This window comes from Perca fluviatilis, chromosome 1 (assembly GCF_010015445.1).
Source record: "Perca fluviatilis chromosome 1, GENO_Pfluv_1.0, whole genome shotgun sequence".
NCBI classification, from domain to species: domain Eukaryota; kingdom Metazoa; phylum Chordata; class Actinopteri; order Perciformes; family Percidae; genus Perca; species Perca fluviatilis.
Window position 1 is genome coordinate 36,975,549 of NC_053112.1, and position 23,312 is coordinate 36,998,860.

At 42.0% G+C, this 23,312-nt stretch overlaps 1 protein-coding gene across 2 annotated transcripts in view; it reads left to right on the plus strand.

Annotated features, from left to right (window-relative positions):
• Positions 1-22,517, plus strand: part of LOC120557521 (protein AF-17-like) — a 28,776-nt gene extending 6,259 nt beyond the window's left edge. The window contains exons 5-20 of one of the 2 annotated variants that reach the window (XM_039797934.1): positions 2,516-2,619; positions 3,308-3,401; positions 4,056-4,163; positions 7,460-7,552; positions 7,645-7,792; positions 8,681-9,457; positions 10,019-10,218; positions 11,208-11,322; positions 11,486-11,552; positions 12,116-12,264; positions 16,048-16,248; positions 16,668-16,744; positions 17,037-17,407; positions 17,610-17,697; positions 19,460-19,648; positions 19,747-22,517. In XM_039797934.1, coding sequence (XP_039653868.1) covers positions 2,516-2,619; positions 3,308-3,401; positions 4,056-4,163; positions 7,460-7,552; positions 7,645-7,792; positions 8,681-9,457; positions 10,019-10,218; positions 11,208-11,322; positions 11,486-11,552; positions 12,116-12,264; positions 16,048-16,248; positions 16,668-16,744; positions 17,037-17,407; positions 17,610-17,697; positions 19,460-19,648; positions 19,747-19,782 — 2,817 coding nt within the window. In that variant the 3' untranslated portion in view covers positions 19,783-22,517. The remainder of the gene's footprint in view (positions 1-2,515; positions 2,620-3,307; positions 3,402-4,055; positions 4,164-7,459; positions 7,553-7,644; positions 7,793-8,680; positions 9,458-10,018; positions 10,219-11,207; positions 11,323-11,485; positions 11,553-12,115; positions 12,265-16,047; positions 16,249-16,667; positions 16,745-17,036; positions 17,408-17,609; positions 17,698-19,459; positions 19,649-19,746) is intronic. The other variant, XM_039797942.1, reaches the window with a different exon arrangement.
• The last annotated feature ends 795 nt before the right edge of the window (positions 22,518-23,312 follow it).

Genomic DNA, 23,312 nt, shown 5'->3' on the forward strand with positions numbered 1-23,312 from the left:
GTTTGAAAGCCATGATGTCTCTCTCTCTCATGGGTGGGCCAAATTCTCTGGGCGGGCAAAGCAGAGAAAGGGGAGGTAACCTTTCTCCTTATGACATCATAAGGAGAAGATTCCAGATCAGCCCATCTGAGCTTTCATTTTCTCAAAGGCAGAGCAGGATACCCAGGGCTCGGTTTACACCTATCACCATTTCTAGCCACTGGGGGACCATAGGCAGGCTGGGGGAACTCATATTAATGTTAAAACACCTCATAAAGTGACATTTTCATGCCATGGGACCTTTAATACATCTGGGAAATGGCACAACTCTTGCTTCTCCCATAATGGGGGAAAAAAAACATTTTGCTCCACATTGCCATTTCTCTCTCCGCCTACACCTACCGTACAAACCCAGAGCTGAATTTGTCGAGGTCACGCCTTCTCTCTGGAGGTTGGTAAAAGTCATTCTGGGAAACGTGGGAGATTTCCAGCTTAGGTAGAAATAGATGAGGCGGGTTGAGGGAACAACAAAAAAAAGTACATGTACCACAGTTCAAGTCAAAATGCACATTGTAATGTACTAAATTGTGCTGAAGCGATTTGTTTGAAGTCGATTACATATTCAAAATGCCATACTTGTACTTGTCACTTGTAGCAGCTTCTTCAGTTACAGCTTCCTGAATTTGCTGCTCTTCCTGGTTTTTGTAGCATTAAAATTTGAATCTCTTTGGGTTATGGTCTGTTGATCAGACATAACTATGGGCTTTCTTTTAATAAAATAAAGATAATGACAAGAATCATTAGTTAGGTAGTATAAAGCATCATGAATTGATTTCCAACAGGGAAGTTTCTTCAAGTCTGTTCTTCATGTAATATATAATAAAATGTATAATAAATAAACACTGGTTATTGACATGTTGACAGTTACGCGCTGCATACTGACTGACACAATACAGAGATAGTAGATAACATGCAGAGTAAGACCACCTGTGGAAAACAGACTGAACATATCCATCATATATCCAGTCGTGCTTTTACATTCAGAAGAGCTTCTGAATTATTCTGCTGACGTCTTGTTTTTTCTCTCCCTTTTTAAGGCAAACCGTTTAACCGCAAACTAGTTTTCAGGCTATTATAGCTTTATCATACATCTGCTGTCTTGTAACTTTATCCATGTACCTTTCCTCTGGTGTCTGTGTGGTTGCCCACATGCACCAGAGCAGGCCTTTTTAAAGCAATGCACATTACAGAGAAACCAATATTTGACTCATTAGAAGTGTCTGTCTGTCTGTCTGTGTGTCTGTCTGTGTGTCTGTCTGTCTGTCTGTGTGTGTGTGTTGTGTGTGCCTGCATATAAATGTACACGTGAGTGTTTGAGTGCCTGGTTTCATATTACTGTGTCAGCTACAGTAAATTGCATGCAGCTTTCCCCGTCAGAGCCATTCATCCAGATTTTGCTGCCTGCATTCCTAGACAGCGTTACAATGGACAGTGAAAACTTGAGAAGCCACTCTTCCTTTTACACGCTTGGTGTAGCTATGTCTCCGGCCTTTCATTACATAGGCGACATCCTCTGAAAGGAACAGAGAGCAGAGTAGGATGTGAGGAGTGGAGGAAGACAGAGGAAAGGAGAGAGAAAAGGCAAAACGGAGAGGGCTGAAGCAAAAAGGTAAAGAGCCTGCTGTGCCTTTGTCCCGCACCTGTTGCTAGGCCTCTTCTGCCCCCCACCACTCAGCCCCGCTCACTGGGGAAAAGCTGAGCAACAAGTACAAAAGCTCTGTGTGTGCATTTGTTTGTCTGTATGTGTGTGCGCACATGTGTATGCTTACATGTATTCTGTGGACATGTGTGCACATTTACATGTCAGGTAAGACTGATGCTGCTGCCCCGCAGGATGCAAGGATTACAGCCTTGAGCTCTAAAAATCAATTATTTCCAGAGTCTTGGCTGCACATGATGGAATTCAATGCAAGTGCCCCGCAGTATAACATGAAACCATTCTACACCTATAAAAACGATAAGGAATGTAGGTGACAAGAAAAGGAAATGCATTTTAGATTTAAGCAGCATTATGATACAAAAAACATTTCAAAGTAAAAGCTCTCTTTTGAGAAAACACAAGCTCCTCATTGTCAGCTTTTTTCACAACATTCCCAAACATCTGGTCAACAGTTTTGCTGTAGAAAGCAGCAAGCACGGAGCAAACTGCGTTCCGTTTGAAAACCCCATCTGTTGTCTTGACAAGCAAAACGTCCTAATCTTTTACAGTGTAGCTGCGGCTGCACTTAAATCAAAGAGCGTTTAACTTTCCTGCACTGCAATCACAATGGTGCACTTCACTGTAATAGCCTAATAACATAAATGTAGGAGTTTGCCCTGGTAACATTAGTGCTTCAAGATGTTACTCACATGAATATGCATTTTTTTGTTTTTTTTTTACAACAGCCAGGGGCTTTGTGTGAACTTCTACAGGGCAACGTAGCACCTGCTAATAACTGATATGTCTCTGTTCTCTCCATCTTTGCTGCTTCACCAGACCTGTTATATCTGTGAGGACCACGGGAGGGAGAGCAAGGCTGCGTGCGGAGCCTGCATGACCTGCAACAGACAGGGCTGCAGACAAGCTTTCCATGTCACCTGGTAAGTGTGTGTGTGTGTGTGTGTGTGTGTGTGTGTGTGTGTGTGTGTGTGTGTGTGTGTGTGTGTGATAATTAAGATCTTGAATGTTGTGAAAAAGATCTTGCAGGAATACTTTCAGAAATGGATTGTTATTGATAACATTGACTTATGAACGTACAAATGACAAATGAGCTGTATTTAAAATTATTACTGCAAAGTACTCCAGCAGGACAGTGGGCCATAACCGAGACGTAGGCTCAAGACGTAATCTGACATTAGATACACGTGATTGATTTTACTTGTTGACTGATGCAATTAGTTGTGAAACAGCTGCCAGTCAGCAGAAAGAATGGCCTGTTGCAGTCCACAATTTGCCTCAAAATGCTGATATGCGTTTGCTATATTTGTTTCACTGTGTCATCACTACTAATTTTGTGTAAGCTGCAACTATTCCCATCACAATGCAGAAATTGACAACTCAAGCCTAAAATTAAACCTGGAAGATTGTACTGCAGAGATTTGTGTGTGCACACATCTGATATTTGATCCAAACTATCTGGAAACAATGACAAAAGCTCTCAGGTGACTTGGCGACATCCAGGTGTCGTTGTCAGGGGTGTGTGTGTGTGTGTGTGTGCGTGTGTGCGTGTGTGCGTGCGCGCTCTTCTACTTCCTCCCCCCAACTGACCCTGTGACACCCTGTGTTCAGTGCTCAGATGGCAGGTCTGCTGTGTGAGGAGGAAGGCCCAGAAGCTGACAACGTAAAATATTGTGGCTACTGCAAGCACCACTACAACAAAATGGTAAGAGGCTGCAAACCAATATCCTTGCACAAAGCATCACAAAATGAAAGAGTTGATGAATATGGTACAAACATCAGAGATAACCCAGAATCCTCCCTTAAATGCACTGTGAAGTGTTCACTCTGCCAATTGACAGTAAGCATAACGGCCAAACTTTTTATTACCACCTCCTCAAAAGTATAAAGTATTTGTACCTTTGAGTATCAGTAGCCTCCTGTCAACGTCATTTTCATTCGTCACAGAAGCTACGGTAATGGTTGCTAGCACCATTTCAATTTAAGTTTGTTGTGTCAGTCAAAGTTGTCGTTTCTTTAATTTGACATAAAATAGGCTGTATAGCTGCGTCAATTTCATCCATCCTTGACGACATTTAGACGACGGCCCTATTCTTAATCCCACCTACGAAGCTCTGTTCGGCTCGGTTGTCGGTTAGGGAAATAGCAGTCAATGAGCGATCCAGAAGTCGCCAAGGGCTGTCTTAATCAAGCACCAACACAATAATGTAAAATGTAAATGTGCACATCATGAAAATGAGCTTTGGTTATGGTTTAGATTGCACCTTTTAAGCATTTTTTTGCAAATAAAATGCCCCACAGCTTTTAAGTTTTTATTTGGTCTTGAGACAGTGCTCACTTTTTTCTTTGGTTTTTACAGCAGAAGAAGTTGCGATCCAGTGAAAATACAAGTAGCTCCTTCAGTCATGCCAGGGGGCGCTCAAGCTCTCCACTGCAAGACAAACATCACCACCACAGACCGAGGAAGGTAAGGGCCAGGTGAAGTGTTACGTACCAAAGGTTGACATTGGATATCTGGTCACATTTATAGTCATGTTTACATATTTCTTGATCAGAAAGCTTCTCATTTAAATAAAAAAAACAAAAAGGTACCAACTTTCAACAATTTTACTGAGGTAAAGTAATTGTCTGTCTGCTTGTATGAAAACTACATTCAAGGCCCAAACACACTGAAAGCGATAATTGCCGCACCTCAATTGATGCTTCTATGGTGCGTGCAGGCATCAGATTTGAAGCGCCAACATCACAGAACCAGCCGGATTTTAGGAAAGGTTGCTATTTAGGCAAAGGGTTTGTATGTTACAGATACCTCTATCAATGGGGGCATTAGACTTTCTCCCTTGACTAGTGTTAATTTTGTCACCTATTTTTAATTTAGTCTTAGTCTTGTGCCAAATGTCCTTGTTAGTTTTAGTCCTATTTAGTCATTCACATATCTTTTTTTGTTAGTCATATTTTAGTCGACTAAAAGTCTCGTCATTTTAGTCTAGTTTTAGTCAAAAGAGAAGTCAATATATCTTAGTCAAGTTTTAGTCAACATTTTTTTTGTCTTTTTTTAAATAAATTATTTCTGAGATTATTTCTGATAACCATTTCAGTCAAATAGTTATATAAAAATAAATTATATGAAGTCATATAAATATCGAGCCTCTTCCTTATTTCACCAGTAAATTCCTGTTAAACGACAAAAACAACCACTGCATGGGAAAAGGGTATTTTACAATAACATTGAATGCAGCACGAGCCTGGCAAGGCAAGTGAACGCAACATATGTGTTGTTTTTCAGACAACGGCAGCTGCAGACTGTCGTACGTCCCCCTGTTGGAATCCTCTCCTGTGAAATACAGACAAACTTTTACACCGTTCGGCTGTCAGCATTTTAACCGTGTTTAATCCAGCTGCTAGCTAATGGTAGGCTAACGTTTCCTGCTGTCAGGTGTAGCGTTAACTAGCTAACAGTAGGCTAACATTACCTTCTGTCAAGTATAGTGTTAACTAGCGTCCCGTGGAGCGATGTTTCAGTTCCCTCTAATGTCCGTTAATGAGCATCAGAGAGAAGCGCAGGCATTTAAGTGGCACCGAAATCCGTGTTGCTATTCGGTCCGGTAGATAACGGTCGTTAAGGCACCGGTGCCCAACCCTAGTAACAGCTGAATATTCTATCTCATGATGGAAAAGTAGAGACGATTATAGACAAAAATGAAGAGAGATTTTATCTTAGTTTTATTATTTTATAGTCTCGTCTTTTTTCGTCAGCGTTTTTGGACATTGGCGCAGTCTCGTCATCGTTTCGTCTTAGTCATGGAAAAAAAGGTCTCGTCTGATGAAATTAACACTAGCCTTGACAGACAGGGTTGTAAAACCTCTGTCAACCCTGCAGTCACTTTTCATTACAAAACAGATGATTTTTGCAGTGACAGCACAGGTCACTAAAAACACTATAAATATGTAGTTATAGTGCTTGTTCTTCATCCTCCACCTGCAATAATCGCTCATTATTTCAACTCATTTATAAACGCCCTCACAATTATTAGCCTATTGGACTTTTAAAAAAAAATGTTCACACACTCAGCTGCCGTGACATTTTGCAATGGGGTCAGCGCAATGAATTATGAGCATGATTCACACGATCATTAACATCCTCTGTTCTCGGTTCCCTGTAAAATATATATATATATACACACACACACACACACACACACACACACACACACACTACTGGTCAAAAGTTTGTGGTCACTTAGAAATTTCCATTCCACTCCATTCAGTGTTTCCTTTAGGATTATTTTTAGCAGTGGGGGCAGGTCCCCATGAAACGGAGCTGACACTTCGCTGCAACACAAACTAATATATATATTCACCTCTATTCACACACACAATGAGGCATATTTTCAGTTGTGATTGAACTGTATTTTTTGAGTTACTATATAGGCCAACTTTGATCTTGACATACAGGCTAAGCATTCTGTAGCAAATAACAATAAACCCAGTATTAATTACATTATCTTAATGCAGTATCACTACTTCAGCATGTACATAATGCACCTCAAATACAAACGTGAGCAAGGGCGTTCAGCAATCGCTATTATATCGAATCAACAGCCACGTGCAATTTAGCTCGCAGGTGAAGAACACAAACAACGAAAATCACCAGTTAACTTAATTTAAATTTGCAAGACCAGGCTTAAATGAACTGACAACATAAGTTATACCACTTACAGTTCTCAAGGATGTACACACACAATCTCAACTGGCTAGTTATCCTTGTGTGTCCACGCTATTCTCCGACATGCGCTCTAACAATGCAGCCCCTATTTCTGATATCGTGGGAGGCAGAAATGTTACCGTGGGGGGCCGCCATGGTCAAATCAACATAGAGGAAACATTACAGACAGAATACCAGCTGAGATCAGTTGCATTGTTTTTTTAATCAGGGCAGCAGTTTTCAGATTACATTGTGTGCTTACATGATTGCAAAAGGGTTCTCGACTGTTGTAGAAAGAAGTGGCTGATCTTTAATGCAATATCTACATTGCCCATTGTTGTTCCAAAGGCACATTCTGTTTACTAATCTGATATCATTTTAAAAGGCTAACTGAGAAAACATTGGAGAACCCCTTTGCAATTATGTAAGCACATAATGTAATCTGAAAACTGCTGCCCTGGTTAAAAAAACAATGCAACTGATCTCAGCTGATATTCTGTCTATAATGGAGTGGAATGGAAATTTCTAAGTGACCCCAAACTTTTGACCGGTAGTGTGTGTATGTATGTATATATATACATATATATATATATATAAATAGAAGACAGTTGGATATATACATGAATTAATATACTGTAAATTTGGATTCGGATCACATCATTACATAGAATATTACAGTAACTTTCTCCAAGCAACACACACACAAAAAAAGCAAGTCAGAGTAGACATGTCGGAGTAGACGCGTCAAAGCAATTTGACAAAACACTTTTTGTACGTGCTCGGCCATTTAAAACAATGGGTGTACTTCAAAACACACGCATCAGGCGCTTTCATGGCGTTTGGGCCTTAACATTTGAGAACTTTGGCTAAGTCATAATGGCATCATATTAGCACTAGTATAAAACAAATTGAGCTCTAGTAATTGTGTGTGTGTGTGTGTGTGTGTGTGTCTGCTTGTTTGTGTCTACGCGAGTACAGTATGAGTGCTTAGTGTATGCCTTGTAGGACCTGGTTTGACTCGTAACATACATGAGCCCTGTGTATTCCTGTCTGTTCAGAGTCATAAGGACAAGATTCGGCAAAAGGAGCGCCACAAGAAGTCCTCTGACAGCCTGGGCTCTTCAGTGACGCCCAGTAGTATAGTAGAAAAGGTATGAAAAAACGCCAGGATGACTCGTCACATGCTGGACACTTTGACAAGTAATAGAACTAATTGTGTCATAACCTGTGTGTTTTGGTACAGATCTCCTCGAGTCACCACAGCAGCAAGGACAGTGAGGGAAAGTCCAAGAAGCTGAGCTCACACAGTCATGGTCATCGCAGCAAGAAGACGGGAAGCAATGGCAAGAGCTGCTCCTCCTCCTCCTGTTCTTCCAGTCCTTTCAACACAGGTAGGCACCATGTGAGGAATCAAACAGGAGGCAGAGTGAAAACTATTAATTGCAGTGAGTTTATTTGAGTTTGACTACAACAAGGGATGTGCCAATCAGCTTTTTTGGCCCCCGATCCGATTTAAAAAAAAAAAATAGAATATCTACCGATCTGATACTTGTATTTCCCTAGATTATAGATAGGGTTGGGCATCGAGAACCGATTCCTACTAGGAATCGGTTCAAAAATTACGATTCCATCGGAATTGTTTCTTTATTGGAATCGTTTGTAGGATTTGGTTTCAAATCTGATCATGGGTTCCAAATTTAACATGCGGAAGTTTTGGTTTCTGTAGCGGCCAGGCGCTTGTTGTGTTGCAGCCGTGGAGCACAGTAAGTGGTGCTCTAGTGTGGCTTTATTTTACATTGAAAAAGCATCAAACTGCAACCCACCTTTGAATCAAAATAAAACGTTCCTCTTATTTGTGAAATAAGCATGTGACCCGTTTCAACTCCACCCCTCAAAGAATCGGAATCGAGAATCGATAAGAACCGGAATTGAAAGGAAGAGTCGGAATCAGAATCGTTAAAATCTAAACGATGCCCAACCCTAATTATAGAGCTTAATTATAGAGCTGCACACCGTTTTTTTTGTTTACAAAAATAACTCAGTAAACAGAGTAACTAAAGGATGTCTTTAGCTTAATACATTTAACTTAGTGCAGCTATCATTTTTGTAAAACTCACATAAAACATCTATTAAAAATGGTGCAGGATTTATTGACGTAAATGAGCTGAGTAAGGTGATCGGGGCGACTGCCGATCCCCGATCAGTTAAAAGATGCCCATATCGGCTCTGATCCAGTACTTCAGGACATCCCTAACTCCAACTTTGTGTTTCTCTTGGAGGTGGCTCCCTGACTTCCACTCAGGATTTCCATCAGTTCTCATCATCCTCCCGCCTGGAGCGTGACCACGACCAAGGGGGCGAGGAGCACAGCGGTGAGGAGCGTAAGGAGCGTCACAGGAGGCCAGCGGTCCAGGAGGAGGAAGATGATGAAAAGGAGGAGGATAAAGATGAGGAGGAAGAGGAGGAGGACAGTAAATACCACAAGCCACCAGCTTTGACTCCTGCTGACGGCCCACTGGCAGGCTCACAGGGGCACGACCGGTCCGAAGGCAACTCCAGTCCTTTCGAGAACAAGGTCACTATTTCCACCTTTGGCTCCATCATGCGCATCACCTCTTCGTCGGGGCTGGGCAGCAGCACCAAGATCCGGAAGATCTCCTCCTCTGGGGACTACAAGCCTTCCAAGTCTCTCTGTAAGCCGTCTCAACTGAGCACGCCGCCCATCTTGGAGGAGGCGGCCCCAGATGACAAAGCCACGCCTCCGCCGCTGCCCCGAGAGAGGAGACACCGTGGCAACAAGAAGAGCAGCCATGGTCCAGGGCGGCCGCGAGGCAGCAAGAACCGAGACAGGAGGGAGGAGGAGCATCACCACCACCATCACCACGCAGCGCCGCCTCCTCCAGCCCTAACCTCCTCACTCTATCCGAGCCCATCCTCCATCCCTCATCCCGCCTTCCCATCCACGCTGCCTCCCGCCGCCATCTCTTCTTCCTCTTCTTTCTCTTCCTCTGCCGGCAGTTTTTCCACGAGCCGTGGCAACTCTCTGCTCAGCACTGGTGAGTCTCAGTGAGTGGGTGGGTGTGGTAGCCCTCTAGCTTCCTGTGTGTGTGTGTGTGTGTGTGTGTGTGTGTGTGTGTGTGTGTGTGTGTGTGTGTGTGTGTGTGTGTGTGTGTGTGTGTGTGTGTGTGTGTGTGTGTGTGTGTGTGTGTGTGTGTGTGTGTGTGTGTGTGTGCGTGCGCGTGTGTGTGTGTGTGCATGCGCATGTGTGAAGATTTGCAGCTTGATTCTTAAGTTTCCATTGCACATGAGCTATGTCAGCACCACAGTAGCAGCTTATCTGTAAACGAGAACCTCCGAGTGAATTATAATAAGCCATTAGATACTAATCCTCTTGGCACTGTTTTTCACACACAGGGTTTTAAAATTCTGACTGTTGTTCCAGATAGTGGTTTTTGTGTGTGCTGCACGTCTCTGAGTGCTAGATTTCCTGCCCTACTTTTTTGTGTACACAACTGCTCGCCTGCCATGTGTTGTTGTCTTTCGGGGTCTTACAACTTCTGAGATGAAAATAGTATTTAAATATTTTTTTACCTAACTTTATCTTTGCGACCCCTCAGGTATTTACTCCAGTCTCAAGGACCCTCTTACACTGGGCGGGGGTATCTGCAGCACCCCTCTCTCCCTGCGTGGAGGGTTGTGTAGCACCTCCTTGTCGCTGGGAGGGGGCATGTGTAGCACCCCTCTCTCCTCAGGACTCCTTACATCCCACGTCTCCTCCCTCTCCCTTCCGCCAGCCAGCGCTGTCTCGAACACGCAGGTATGTCAGAGAGAGCTCAGTAAGAATGAAGGCTCTCAGGGTGAGGTGCTCTGTACTCTTAGCGGTGCCGGGTCTGTTATTATTTATCCCTGTGTCTGGGACTACTGTATTTATTTGAACTAACATTACATGATTATAGAGCTGAATCCATTAGTCGATTTAATTAATTAGTTGATCGACAGGAAACTAATCAGCAACTATTTTAACTATAATAATCCTGTGTTATTTTGCAAGCATAGATGCCAAACATTTTTAGCTTCCAGCTTATCAGTTATGATGATTTACTGCTTTTGTATGTCATCTGTGACAGTAAACCAAACATCTTCAGGGTTTGGGCTGTGAGTCGGATTAGTAAAGCAATATGAAGACATCTCCTACGGCTCTAGGGAAATTATGATGGGCATTTTGTTGCAGTTTTCTGACTTTCTTCAATTGTTATTTGATCCTGAATTCATTTCTATGAAACAAAAGGATTAATCGATGAATATTCAGCAGCTTAATCAATAATGGAAATAATTGTTAGTTGCAGCCCTACATGATTACATGTAGAGCTGAAATGACAATTAAACAACAATTCTGATAATTTAGCATTTTATGAAGCAAAAATGACATTTTTTTTTAAATGGCATTTATTACTATTTTCTTAACATTTTATGGATTAAATGATTAATTTAAAAATATATCGATTTATTGATAAAGAATGGCTATAATATTAGTTAAATGCACTTCTTTGATAATATTGTCAACATCTACCGAGAATTTCAATGAATACTGTTTATTCATGTTTCAAGCCAGCGTTATTTTGAGCAAATTTTAAATCTCTCACATTCTGTTTTAAAATGAACTCCTTTGTGCACCTTTTGTACATATTTCACCTTATTTCACCAGTAGACAAGTGTCTCAGTCGTACAATAAGAGAAGGCATTTCCTAACTAACATCCTTTTCAGGTTTCTTTGTCAGCCAGATGTTGATGTTGACTGTCTCGTAGGTCCATCAAGGTTCCAGCACCTCCTACAGCCTGACCTCCACACCGTTCGCCAGCGCCCTCTCCACAGCCCCGCCACTGCCGCCACTACTGACCCAAGCCCAGACCTCACTGCCAGGTGAGAGACACACAGAGTTCAGACATCAATAGCATGTATTTACATTTGTTGAGAAACTGAAGCTAGCTAAGAAAGCCTCTTCTAATACATATTGCTTCAATCTCTTCATATTTTACCACAAGAAGAACGAGTAAAGTTTACGACTGTTTGTCCCCGTTCTCAGAGTCCGACCTGGATGACTGTCGCTTCCCTTGTCAGGGGAACTCACCGAGAGAGAGTCTTTCTTCACAGTATGTCTCTTTTCATCTTTATTGATTTTTGTTGTTGTGATTAACAATTTTTAATTTTTAATCAACATACAAACATTAAATTCACAACATGAACATAGCCACGTCTTCATCACCACCCACCCAGACAAAAACCAAGGAAAGATGACACAGTAACTACAATATTCAGGACAATTCAACAAAATAATAACAAAATAGACAATAAACCATAAACCGAGTAAACCTATGTATAAATGATAACACCATAAGCCCATCATACTCGTCTCTCCCCAGCACAAAGCTTCTTAGGAGCCATCCTGAAAGCTCAGCTACTTTCCCCATTTTCTAGTGTAGACCTCTGGAATCTGGAAACATTTTTTTCAAATGCCGCCACCCTAGCCATCTCACAAGACTTTATTGGTATTTTTAATGTCTTGGACGCTACATGATTTTACACTCCTGCTGAAAATGAGCGAGCAAGTAGTAAAACCATAGAAATACTAACTTTCCCAGCCTGGCTGCAGCCATGACTTCTTATTTCTCTCGGACTCCTTGTTTGTTTGTTTTTTCTCCTCCTCCATCCCCAGGTCTCCTATGAGCTGTCTTCCTCTTCTATTTGACCAGAGGGACGGGTTGGGGGCAGGAGTCCGAGTCCGTCCTGAGAACGTCCCTGCAGCCAGCTCCCACATTGAGCTGCTGTTGGAGAAACATGGCAACGGAGAGATGGGAGTCAACAGTGAGTGACATACACCAGTGGTTCCAAAAACAAACTGAGGTTCACAAGATGATTTTCTTTAAACTTTCACCTCCTCTGGTCTCTAAAAAAATCCTTTAAATTAAACAGTCTGAGGAGGAGAAATCACCTTTTAGTTAAACTGCTCACAACTATTGGTCACACTATACTTGGATGAGGGGTCATTTAAGGCCTTATAAGTAGGGCTGGGTAGCGAATTCAATACTTTTTAGTGGAGCCCGACCGATAAAGGATTTTTAAGGCCGATATCGATACAAATATTTAGTGATTTAAAAACCCGATATTCCAATATATCGGCCAATATATATTAAAAAACAAATGTATCCAGAAACGCGTAACAAAACATAAACAGATTTCCCTGACATTAGTTATTTGTAGTTATTTATGAGTCCTCATTAAAATAATATGATAATGCAGTTTAAAAATAAACTTGTTTGTTTTATTGTCACAACAGAACATAGGAACATCAAAATATATTAAAGTTGTGATAAATAAAATGTATAAAAATACAAACTTAAGATTTGAAACTTAAAGTCCTTTGAATACGTAAAAAAAAAATCAAAGTGTAGCCAACAGGGAGGTTGTAGAGCTCCCTCTGGTGGACAAACTATGCAACGCCAACACTCAGAACATGGTTGAAGGGGGTTTCGTCCATTTTTATTTAATTTTTTAAATATTCATTTATCAGAATCATTTATTTGTCATTATAAATGATTGTGATAAATGAATATAAAAAAAATATATATATTTTAGAGGTCGACCGATAGTGGATTTTACTGATACCGATAGCTAGGTTGGGCCGTATTTGCCGATAACCGATTAATCGACCGATAGTATTTAGAATTGATACACCCACAGCAATGCTACACAAGCATGTGTGTTGTCTAAAACAGTTATCCTACATATTTGGAGTCATCCAGTGCAAAAATAAACATAATGAGCATTATAATTCATATAAAGGACAAACTATTTACATTTCTTCAAAAAAGGCCCAAATGTATGCCAAATCTCAAAACAGTGACGCCATTCTTCTCTGTAGAACGGTTTAGAACGGTAACAGACGATCTCTGACCTGGAGGGATCTATCTTTCCCACTATATACTCTCTGTTCTCGCTTGGATGCCCATATAAGGCGTAATGTGTGACGGACCTGCCTTCCCATTGGTTGAAAACATAAACAAAGGCATCATGGGAGATTCCCTTGTCGGTAGCACGGAGTTAGCGGCAGAAATGACCGAAAACGTGATGAATTATGGACATCAAGTGGATAAATCTTGGATGTAATAGTTTGGATTTAATGCTCAACAACCCCGAAAAAAGGCACAAGTTCCAGGCTGGATAGAAAATCACCTGTAAAGGCTAGAAAGACACCAAAGACACCCCCGTGACGGCTAATTCGTTAGGTTTTAGCTGCAGCAATCAGTAAGTCTCTACGTTTAACTGTAATTAAATTATCTAAATATGAATCAGAGGTGCCGTTTGGGATTGTGGACGATCCATTTGGGTCGGACTTGCGTTTATTTTTGTCAGTGTTTTAACCGCTTGAGGTAAGTTAGCCTACTACTAATGTTTAGCATCATCTCAGCCTCGAAAGCAAACAAACATACTGTGCTATTCTTTCTCTCCTAATGCAGCATCTATTCAACAAATTAATAACTTTATAATGATAAGACAAAATGTGCATACCTTTTTGCTGTTGATGCTTTAAATGCGCATCTGATGTCAGCCTTCTCCGCACAGCATGTGCTCTCCGTGCAGCGCGCAGTAACACGTGTCGAAAATAAACAACACGAGGCATCAGTGATAGTTTTTATTTCGCCTCTAGAGGCCGCTATTGTAATGCATGATGCCAGCAGACCCTTCTCAGCTCTCGCGTACTGTGTAAAGATTGACAGCGCGCGCTTCTCAGCTGCTCCAGCAACAGACACAACCAGAAAAAACTATCGGTATGGATTTTTGCCGATAATGATAGTTCCACCAATCAACAATCGGTGTCGATTAAACGGGCAAAACCGATGAATCGGTCGACCTCTAATATATATATATATTCATTTATCGGCTATTATAAATGCTGATACCGATAGTTTGCAAAATGCCTAATATCGGCCGATAATATCAGCCTGCCGATATATCGGTCGGGCTCTACTTTTTAGGCACCGACCGGATTGCCTCTGAAGTATAAAGTATCGAAAAATGCCTCGTCATTCAATACCCAATTTCAATACCTAAAGACTAAATCTCATCAGCGTCAGTGAGCCAATCAGCATGCAGCATGCTTCTACCAAGATCTAATAATGTTTGTGATTGGCTGTTTAGTGTTATGTGTCGTAGAGGCAGGCAGGAAAAACTCTACATTACACAGAGACAGGGCTCACGTAGTATGAACTGAAAAATACATAAAAAGATTTGTGCCGTAGTGTTGTAATTTCTGTTTGTTTTATAAAATTGGTGTTGAAAAAAGTATCGTTTAGTAGTATCAAAGTCACGGTATTGGTATCGGTACCGGTGTTGAAACATTTTGAACGATACCCAGCCCTACAAAAGGGGTTGGGAACCAACAACCACCATTTATACCATTTGTAATCTGCACATGATTCTGTTTACCTGCACTCACTGTGCAGTTGTCTCTGTGAGAGCATGGCCTGGTACTATTTAGAGATGATGAGTGTGCCTGTGGACGCTGTTAGGGACAGAAAATAGCACAGCAAGTGATAGAATGCTGCAACAATACGTAAAGCAGCTCTCTAAAAGCTTTGTTTCTCATGTTCCTTCTCTACATTTCATTTCTGTAGTGCTCTCTCCTGAACCAGGTAGCTCGCTGCCTCTCGCTCTGATTCCCTCTTTCTCTGGGGACATCATCGGCTGACAATTGCTTTCTTTTCTATTTTTCGCTCCTTTTTCTTCCCCCACTCAGGGCTGTCACATTGTTTTCATTTTGACTCATACTTCTTTCAGTTTTCTTATTCTGTCTCCCATTTCTACCATTGGCTTTCTGTCTTACCATTGTTGCCTCTCACCTTTTGGATCCTTCTCTTAACTATGTATATTTTTCAACTGCTGTTCCACTCTGCAGAAATGAGAGAGAAGTGTGTTTGTTCTCCCAGTCTGCGATGCAGGGCACGCTGTACCGACAGCTCCGTAGAAAATCAATTAGAAAGCATTTGAGGATGGGGTTGAATTCCTGGTTCAGACCCCATGGCACTGCTGTAAAGTAACCCTAGATATTAAAGCAAGTCCAGGGATCACCAGTTGACTCAGCACTTTATTCCAGAGTGAAGTCTAATTGTACATCTTTGATAATTTTTTATAGATAAGTGTTTGTTTAGGGACTATTTTATTGAGGGCATTTAACATTTTTTATTTAACATGAAGGACTTTCTCAAACTCTATTTTAAAAACTCCAGGAGCAACAACTGTATGCGTATAATAATGGTATGGTGTTGAAGCTGCCAACCTTTAAAGCCCTAATATACCCGTGGTCCCCCCAAATAGGTCTTTTCCCATATTCTTTGTGATTACACCCCTAACCCAGAATAGGGCTGTGTGGGTATGATATGATAAAACGTCACCTTGTTTGCTATGTCTTCATATTATAAGTTCAACAACCCTTTCATTATATTTTCCAAATGTTGCTTTATTTTTTCATATTTGATGTGAATTGCCCATTACTTTGACCTCCTGGAAAAGGCTATGTATAAGGTGGATATTTGATAATGTGCCGCTGTGGGGACATAAATACGTGTCTATCCTCCCTGCCTCTTGTAGTTGTGGAGATGCTCCAGTCACTCCACTCCCTGCAGCAGGAGAACCAGCGCCTCCAGGACCAGATCCTCAGCCTGACGGCCAAGAAGGAGCGGCTGCAGCTACTCAACACGGAGCTGGCCGTGTCTTTCCCTCAACACATTCACTCGGCCCACGGCTCCATGCACACGTCTGCCCAGATCAACTTCCTGTCGTCCATCCAAGGTCTGATTCCTCATCTCCTCTGCCCACTTTCATATCCAAACCTTCGGACACACAGTTACTATGATGTCGTGTAGTACGCTCCACATATACTTATCATCTGCATTTGTCTTTCCTCCCCCTCACTCACAACTGTCTCACATCAACTGTACTGTTCGTTACCTCACTGGCAAATAACGTACTGTAAACTCTAAGTGGTACTGACTGCTTGTCTGTTTGCGCTGGAATAAATAAATTGGGCAGATTTACCATTAACTGAGGCCTGGCAGCACAAAATTAGGCATGTGTAGAGGCTGCAGGTCATTTTGACAATGGCCACGCACACAGGAAAGTTGTAATAAATAATAATAAAAACATAGTGGTTAGTGTCGACCTTTATTTTTGTAGTTTTCACCCTGTCTTTGTGCCTCTCTTTTCCTTAGACCCCCTGAGCACCAATAAGAGTCCCCTATCCAAAGGCTGCTTCCTGAACGACACCTCCTTTGTTACCTCGTCTGAGGTGAGATCCTGTAGATTCTTTCTTACTTTGAAAACACCACACACAAATGGGTCAAACAAGTAGACTTCTGCATTTTAAACCTCTTTGTAACACGAAATGTGTGGGTTAAACCCTCAATACAGTGACGATAATGATATTAGATGTCCGGTACCACCATTTAAACACATTCAATTGACTGCTTTTTGTGCCAGTTTTTATTTCCCTGTAAATGGAGGTGCAAAGGCACCGAATGCACGTCAAAAGCAAGCTGCGAGCTGAACCGCTACAATGATTTTCCATGTCTTGGTCCCAGGAGCTCCACTCTGGTAGTCCGTCCCGCAGTAGCTCCTCCCTCTCCTTCCAGAGTACTCCTCCTCCTCAGCAGAGCCCCGCCTCCTTCGGCCAGCCCCTGCTGAACGGCCTGAGTCGAGGTTTGGCCGACGGCTTGGGGACCCTCGGTCAGGCTGGCAGCTCCTCTCTGCCCGTGGTGAGCGGCCTCATGTCGTCCCTGGCAGGAAGTCCTCAGCTGAGCATGAACGGCGTGCTGGGCAGTCTGAACGGTGTGATCCAGTCTCCTGTGCAGAACGCCCCTCATCCCACACTCCCCGCTTTGCGCCCCCAGCCTCCACCGCTGAACCCCCAGGCACTGGCACAGGGCTTTCAGCTTCCCAAGAGTGTGAGCCCGTACGTACCCACTTCTGTCTTTAAATTAGCTGAAGAAAGATATCCACTCTGAAATGAATTGTTGTTTTGCTTAAAGGGGAGTTGACCTTATGTCAGGCAGCTGACGCGTACTACTTGAACCAGGGATAAGACTATAATTGTTTGGCGTGTTGGTGCACAGTCTGGTGTGTGACGTGGCCCTGTGTCGTGGCTTGTGTTTCAGGTCTTCTCTCCTGTCAGAGCAGCAGAAGCAGCTTCTCCTCGAGCAGCAGCAGCTCCAGCAGTTTCTCACCTCACAGAACTTCACTCCTGTAATGACACACACTTTCACACTTTTATATTTTCACCGTGTACATTTTCTCACAGGATGTCCAAGATTTTTTTTCTTTTGATACATTGGCTATGTAGAATTTTCTCTGCGACCATATTTTAATTTACATACTACTTTGGAAAACAAAATGGCAATAGGCAGATTTTGTTCTTCTGACAGAGCCAGGCTAGCTGGTTCCCCCTCTTTTCAGTCAATATCTTAAGCTAAGCTAACTGTGTGCTGGCTCCAGCTTCAAATTTAACATACAAACATGACAGTGGTAGTGATTTTCAGTGTGCAGCAGCTTGTGACTAACTGGCTGTTGGGGTTATGAGTCACTGTGTGACTCCTTTTCAACAACAGGAAACCAGCCACCACGAGTGCTCCTATTTGACTTGCAAACTGGTAAAATGCCGGCTGAGTTTGGAACCAATCAGATACTGTGGACATCTGGTAAATGCAGAGTGAGAAGGGTACAACATGGATGACCCAAGGAAAGATGCACTTTGGACCAGTTATTGTAGGCCTCTCACAAACATGTTAAATTAAACAACTTAAAGGTTGCTTTTTTTGTTTCTATTAATTTTGGGCCTGTGTGTAATAACTAACAACCAACAGAGTGAAAAATGTAACTTCCCCTTGCGGGATAGTGAAAGTATGTCTTAATCTTTAATTTTAGTAATTAAGATTCAGTGTTTTCCCCCAGAAAAGTTGTTTAGCCGGTGGCAAGTGTCTTTATTTTGGACGAGGGCCTGGCTGGGGCCAGTCACAGACTGATGGCAGCATTAATGTAGAGCCACATAGTTTCTGTGATAATGGACGAAATAGAGAATTTAAATAAGCCATAAGATTCCATAGGGCCCTACATAAGATAAAGAGATTTGAAAATATGACTACGTCTAAGTTTCCAATCGAGCCGCCCCACTGTAACTTAAAAAACATCTTCAAAATACATTAAACAATAATTCCCAGTGGCTTAGGCCTGGTGGGGGGCAACTTAGGCCCGGTGAGCCACCAGGCTTGCAATACACTGGGGGGGAAACCCTGAGATTACTTAAGCATACAGATTTAACGTTAGTTTGCAGTGCAAACATGGCAACTTACTCAAATGTAAAACCTTTTCCCAGGTGACAGGTTTCCTTAAGGCAGCTACACACCGGGCCGATTATCGTCCGTGGGACAGTCTGGCGAGGTCGGTGACTCGAGTCTGTTACGCGCTGTCGTCCATCTGAGGGGCTGTCGCCGTTCATTTTGGCCGACCTGACATGTTCGGTCGGAGGCAGGGCAGTCGGGACTCACCCGGAAATGGCGAGCGGAATGAGCGTGACTAGAGTCTCTCAAAATCTGACGAAAATCTTTTAAACTGACCTTTGTTGATCTGAAATGAAGACAGATTCAGCAACTGCACGGCCTATTTCTCGCTTCAAATGTTTTCAGAAACACGTTTCGGTGAACTATTTTAGTACAATATGAGATCGTATTCTGAACGAGCCACCATGACAGTCTGGCTTTGAATTTCCGGAGAAAACAAACCCATGTGACGCGTTCATCCAATCAGCTGCCGGTTTTCATATTTTGGGCAACAATACAGATTAGCGCCGCCTGCTGTTATGGAGGCGTATTACGTCTCGTCTCTTCGGTGTGTTCTGAGGCACTTTTTGGACCGACTCGGGGAGACTGATCAGTCCGACTGGCTTTTTCTGCTGACGGATGGCCGTCTGGTTGGTGTGTAACTGCCTTTAAGTGTCTCTGTCCCCCTCCAGGAGCAGCAGGTGATGGTGTGCCAGATGCTGCAGAGACAGAGGGAGCTGCAGCGCCTCACGCTGACGGGAGCACTCACCTCCAGCCCAAACTCCCCCGGCCTGCTGTCCTCAGCCACAGCCTCGCCCCTGCAGGGCGGCCAGGGCGGCAGCCTCTTTGGCCTGCAGGACACCGCTCATCACAAGCCCGGGGTGAGCGCAATACTGCAGGATTTCTCCCAATGGTTGCATATGTTACAGGTTTCCCCCTTTTTAGAAATTGAAGAACCCTTGTGTAATTGTGCTTTCAGGCGGCAGGAGAGAAGGGCGGAGACAAGAACGGGTGACGTTTCTTGATTACACAGGAGCAGTTTAAATGAAGATATGGGGCATCGCAGCCCTCCTTGAAGAACTGAGGTCAACTTCCATGATCTTTGAACGTCTTTCCTTCTCCGTCATCGTTATCTCACACCCTCTTTTATGAATGTATAACAGGATGGACGTAAACGTTTTTTGTGTTTTGAAATTCTTTTATATCAGAGGTTCTTCTCCTAGGTTTTTGCGTAGGCAGCTTTCAGAGAGCATGAATACAGTGGTCTCTTCTTAAATTGCACTAATTTGTTAGCTAGACCAATGGGGCTGCTTCTGATGGCAGAGCCAGAGTTCCTGCTCATCCCTGCAGGTGCTGCGTAGGCTTTTGGGTTGAAGTGTGAACTCAAAAGGTCAGAGCGTCTCCGCTCGCACTTCTCAAGCACTGACCGTTGATGATTTCCGCTTGAACCCGAGTTTCCCTTCAGTCAGTGAGAATCACAGACGTCTGCCACTTCTTTCAACCTCAACTGTCTTCCTTGATATTTTGTCTTCCCTTTGTGTTCCCCCTCACCCAATGTTCATCCAGATATTCTATATGTTGCAGCCTCTCACAGGCACTTATTATGTAAAGAAAAAAATATACTGTCATTTCCGATGTGTGGTTAGTGACATTTCAACTTTAAGCTAGTTATTACCTCAGATCTTTCTGCCACCTATTTTCCTTTGGTGACATTTTGTGCTGACTCATTACCGCAATAGCCTTCACTGGATATAAATGCCCACCAAAAATCTTGATTTTATCTCTTAGGTATTAACTCATGTAAATGTACAAATGGCACAGAATCCAGGTGTCCAAAATGGCGCCGTTGCCCACTAGAGAAGGGCATCAAACGTGAACGTTTAGTGCCAGATTTTATTCCAAACCACCACGAGAGTTTTCTAAAGACTTTTATATCCTTCCAGTTGCTATCGAGATTAAACAGACAAAACCAAACATTTGGAAACTGTAAGTAAGAAAAGAATTGTTTTTCCTAAACAAGTGTGCACTTTGCATGTTAGTAGCTAACAGAGCAAATTAGCCATCGACAGAGAACATTTATAAAGGATGCGCGGTACTTAATAGGCCACTAGGGACTGACAGGTGTTTATGATTTATGTGAGTATTTTGCACTCCTCCTCCTGAAGTGGCAGGTTTTTACGTTACTTTTATAGATAGATATTCCTTTCATGTTCACCAACTAGTTGTTCTTTTAGCAATACTGGATAGATAATGCCTTAACGACGGTAGATTTACAGAGAAAACCATGAGCCCAAAGGCTCACTCTCTTACACGCTCTCTTTCTTTGGTAGTGTTTTTTATCTACATTAGTAAAGCGAAAGCACTCTTCCCAAACTCGTTTATACTTTTGATAGCTGACTGATGATTTCAAAAGTTGAAATGTGTGAATAACCGTATATGGTGGTAACTAAAGTGTCAAAATCATTTTTCTATTGTAATGTTTTGTGTTCAGATGCAATGTTATTTAGTTGTTTGCGCTTCAGAGAACTGAGAAACAAGTAAAGCCTGCACAGTGGAGTCATAGGAGACGGCTGGGGACGGCCACCATGTAAACTATTATTAAAGTGCTGTCGCAGCGGTGTGTGATGCATAGTGTAGCTGTTATCAGACGGTGAAGGGCCAGTGTCGTTACTGTTAGCCTTCACTGCAGGGCTGTTTGAGCCCGGTTCATGACTTAAGCCGATGTAGAAATAAGCTTTCTTTCTTTCCACTCCACCTTCTCATAATATGCCTCTGTTTGGCTCAGTTTTACTAACAGTTATTCACAGAGTTAAGGGATTATTTTATCATAGTTTCTCCTGTGTTCTTTAACAATATTGTCATAGGCCTTTTTTTTTTAAATATTTTCTCACTTCTGTTTGCAATCTTAAACATGAGCTCCCATACATGTGATATCTTGAGTGCTAGATGATTTTGTTAGCAGCTAATGTAGACGTCAAAGGAACTTCAAGCAGCTCACTAGTCTGTGATAAATACTGTAGCAATGACAGAAGGAGAATGTGGATGATGTTGATAAAGACATGAGCCAACACATTGACATGACTCCAAGTGGGAGGTCTGCAATTTACCAAGTATGTCCTTTAGGAGTCGCCTCTCAGTAGAGGCAAAGTCCAGACACACAACCATGTCGTGGAGATTGACTGAAAAGTGGTGCGAAGGATTTCTGAGCGGTTTCTTTTTCATGTTGCACTGGGGCGCTTTGGGCCCAACTGTAAAGCATTTTTTTTTAAGTACCTTTTATGAATTTTGTTGGAATACGAGTTGTATACTTTAATATGTTTGTGTAAAAACACATTCATTCTTTTAAGCTTTGAAGTTTGGGTAACCAAGATAATCCATGTTCTGAATGTCGTACTGTGTATCTTTTATGTATTTTAACATTTAAGCACCTGGCTCTGAATGAGGTTTGATGGAGAGCGAGTTACCTATTGAGATATGAATTGCATGAAATGCAGTGACGTGTCTCAAATGTGTTGCTAAATGCCAAGTAAAAACTATGCATAATTTTAAATGCATTGTTCCCTGGGAAAAAAAAAGAAGAAATTAAATTAAATGAGCACTGAATTTTAAAAAGGACACGCATGTTGTCATTGTACAGTGTATTTGTTTGAGAGAATTGATCAAAACAAATTTGACAATATTCAGATTAAAAATCCCTGTAAAGTATTTTGATATTTTTGTGTGTAAAATTAAAAAAAAAGGATGAATTAAGACATTTTTTGTCAATAAATGTATTTTACTGAGTTGTTTTACATTTTCTCTCTGGTGTTGAATGACTTACCTGTTATTAGTTAGTATTAGTTAGTTTGTTTGTAGTTTGTACTTGAAGAGAAAGGAAAGTGGGAATGAATTCACACTTTTTCATAGACGACTGACTGACATAGCTAGCTTCGTCCTGGCTTGGTTTCAGGTCAACTCAAATAGATAGAACTTATACAGTTACTAATATTAGAAGCACATTTTCAATGTTAAAGTGATGGTTCGGAGTAATTCACCCTAGGGTCCTTTGCACCATGACCTCGAGCCAAACACCCTCCCAGAAGCTTTTTTTCACCTGCGTCGAACATTGAGAGAGTTAGCCTAGAGTAGCGTTATCAGCTGAATAGCTTAGCGCAGGGGCTAATGGACCCACGTTTGTATCTTGTAAGTTACCCCACTAATAATGCCCGAAATTATACCAAACGTCTACAAGTAGTACAAATAGGTTATGCTCTCATAAAACGATGGATTGGAAAGTTTGTAAGTACACCAGAAGTTTATGAACACTTGCCTGCTCTCTTCAGCTCTCTGCTGCTGCTGCTGCTGCTGCTACCTGCAGTTAGACGAGTGCTTAGGGCCGTCTATAAATTACTACACCGAAAAGAGTTAAAACAAAAATATTTATTAATTCAATGATTATATAAGGTAATGTCTCCAAACTTACCTCAATTATTACTTGTCTCCTGCTAGTTATACTACAGCACTTACTTTAAAAAAAAAAATTGTATTAATAAATATTTTTGTTGC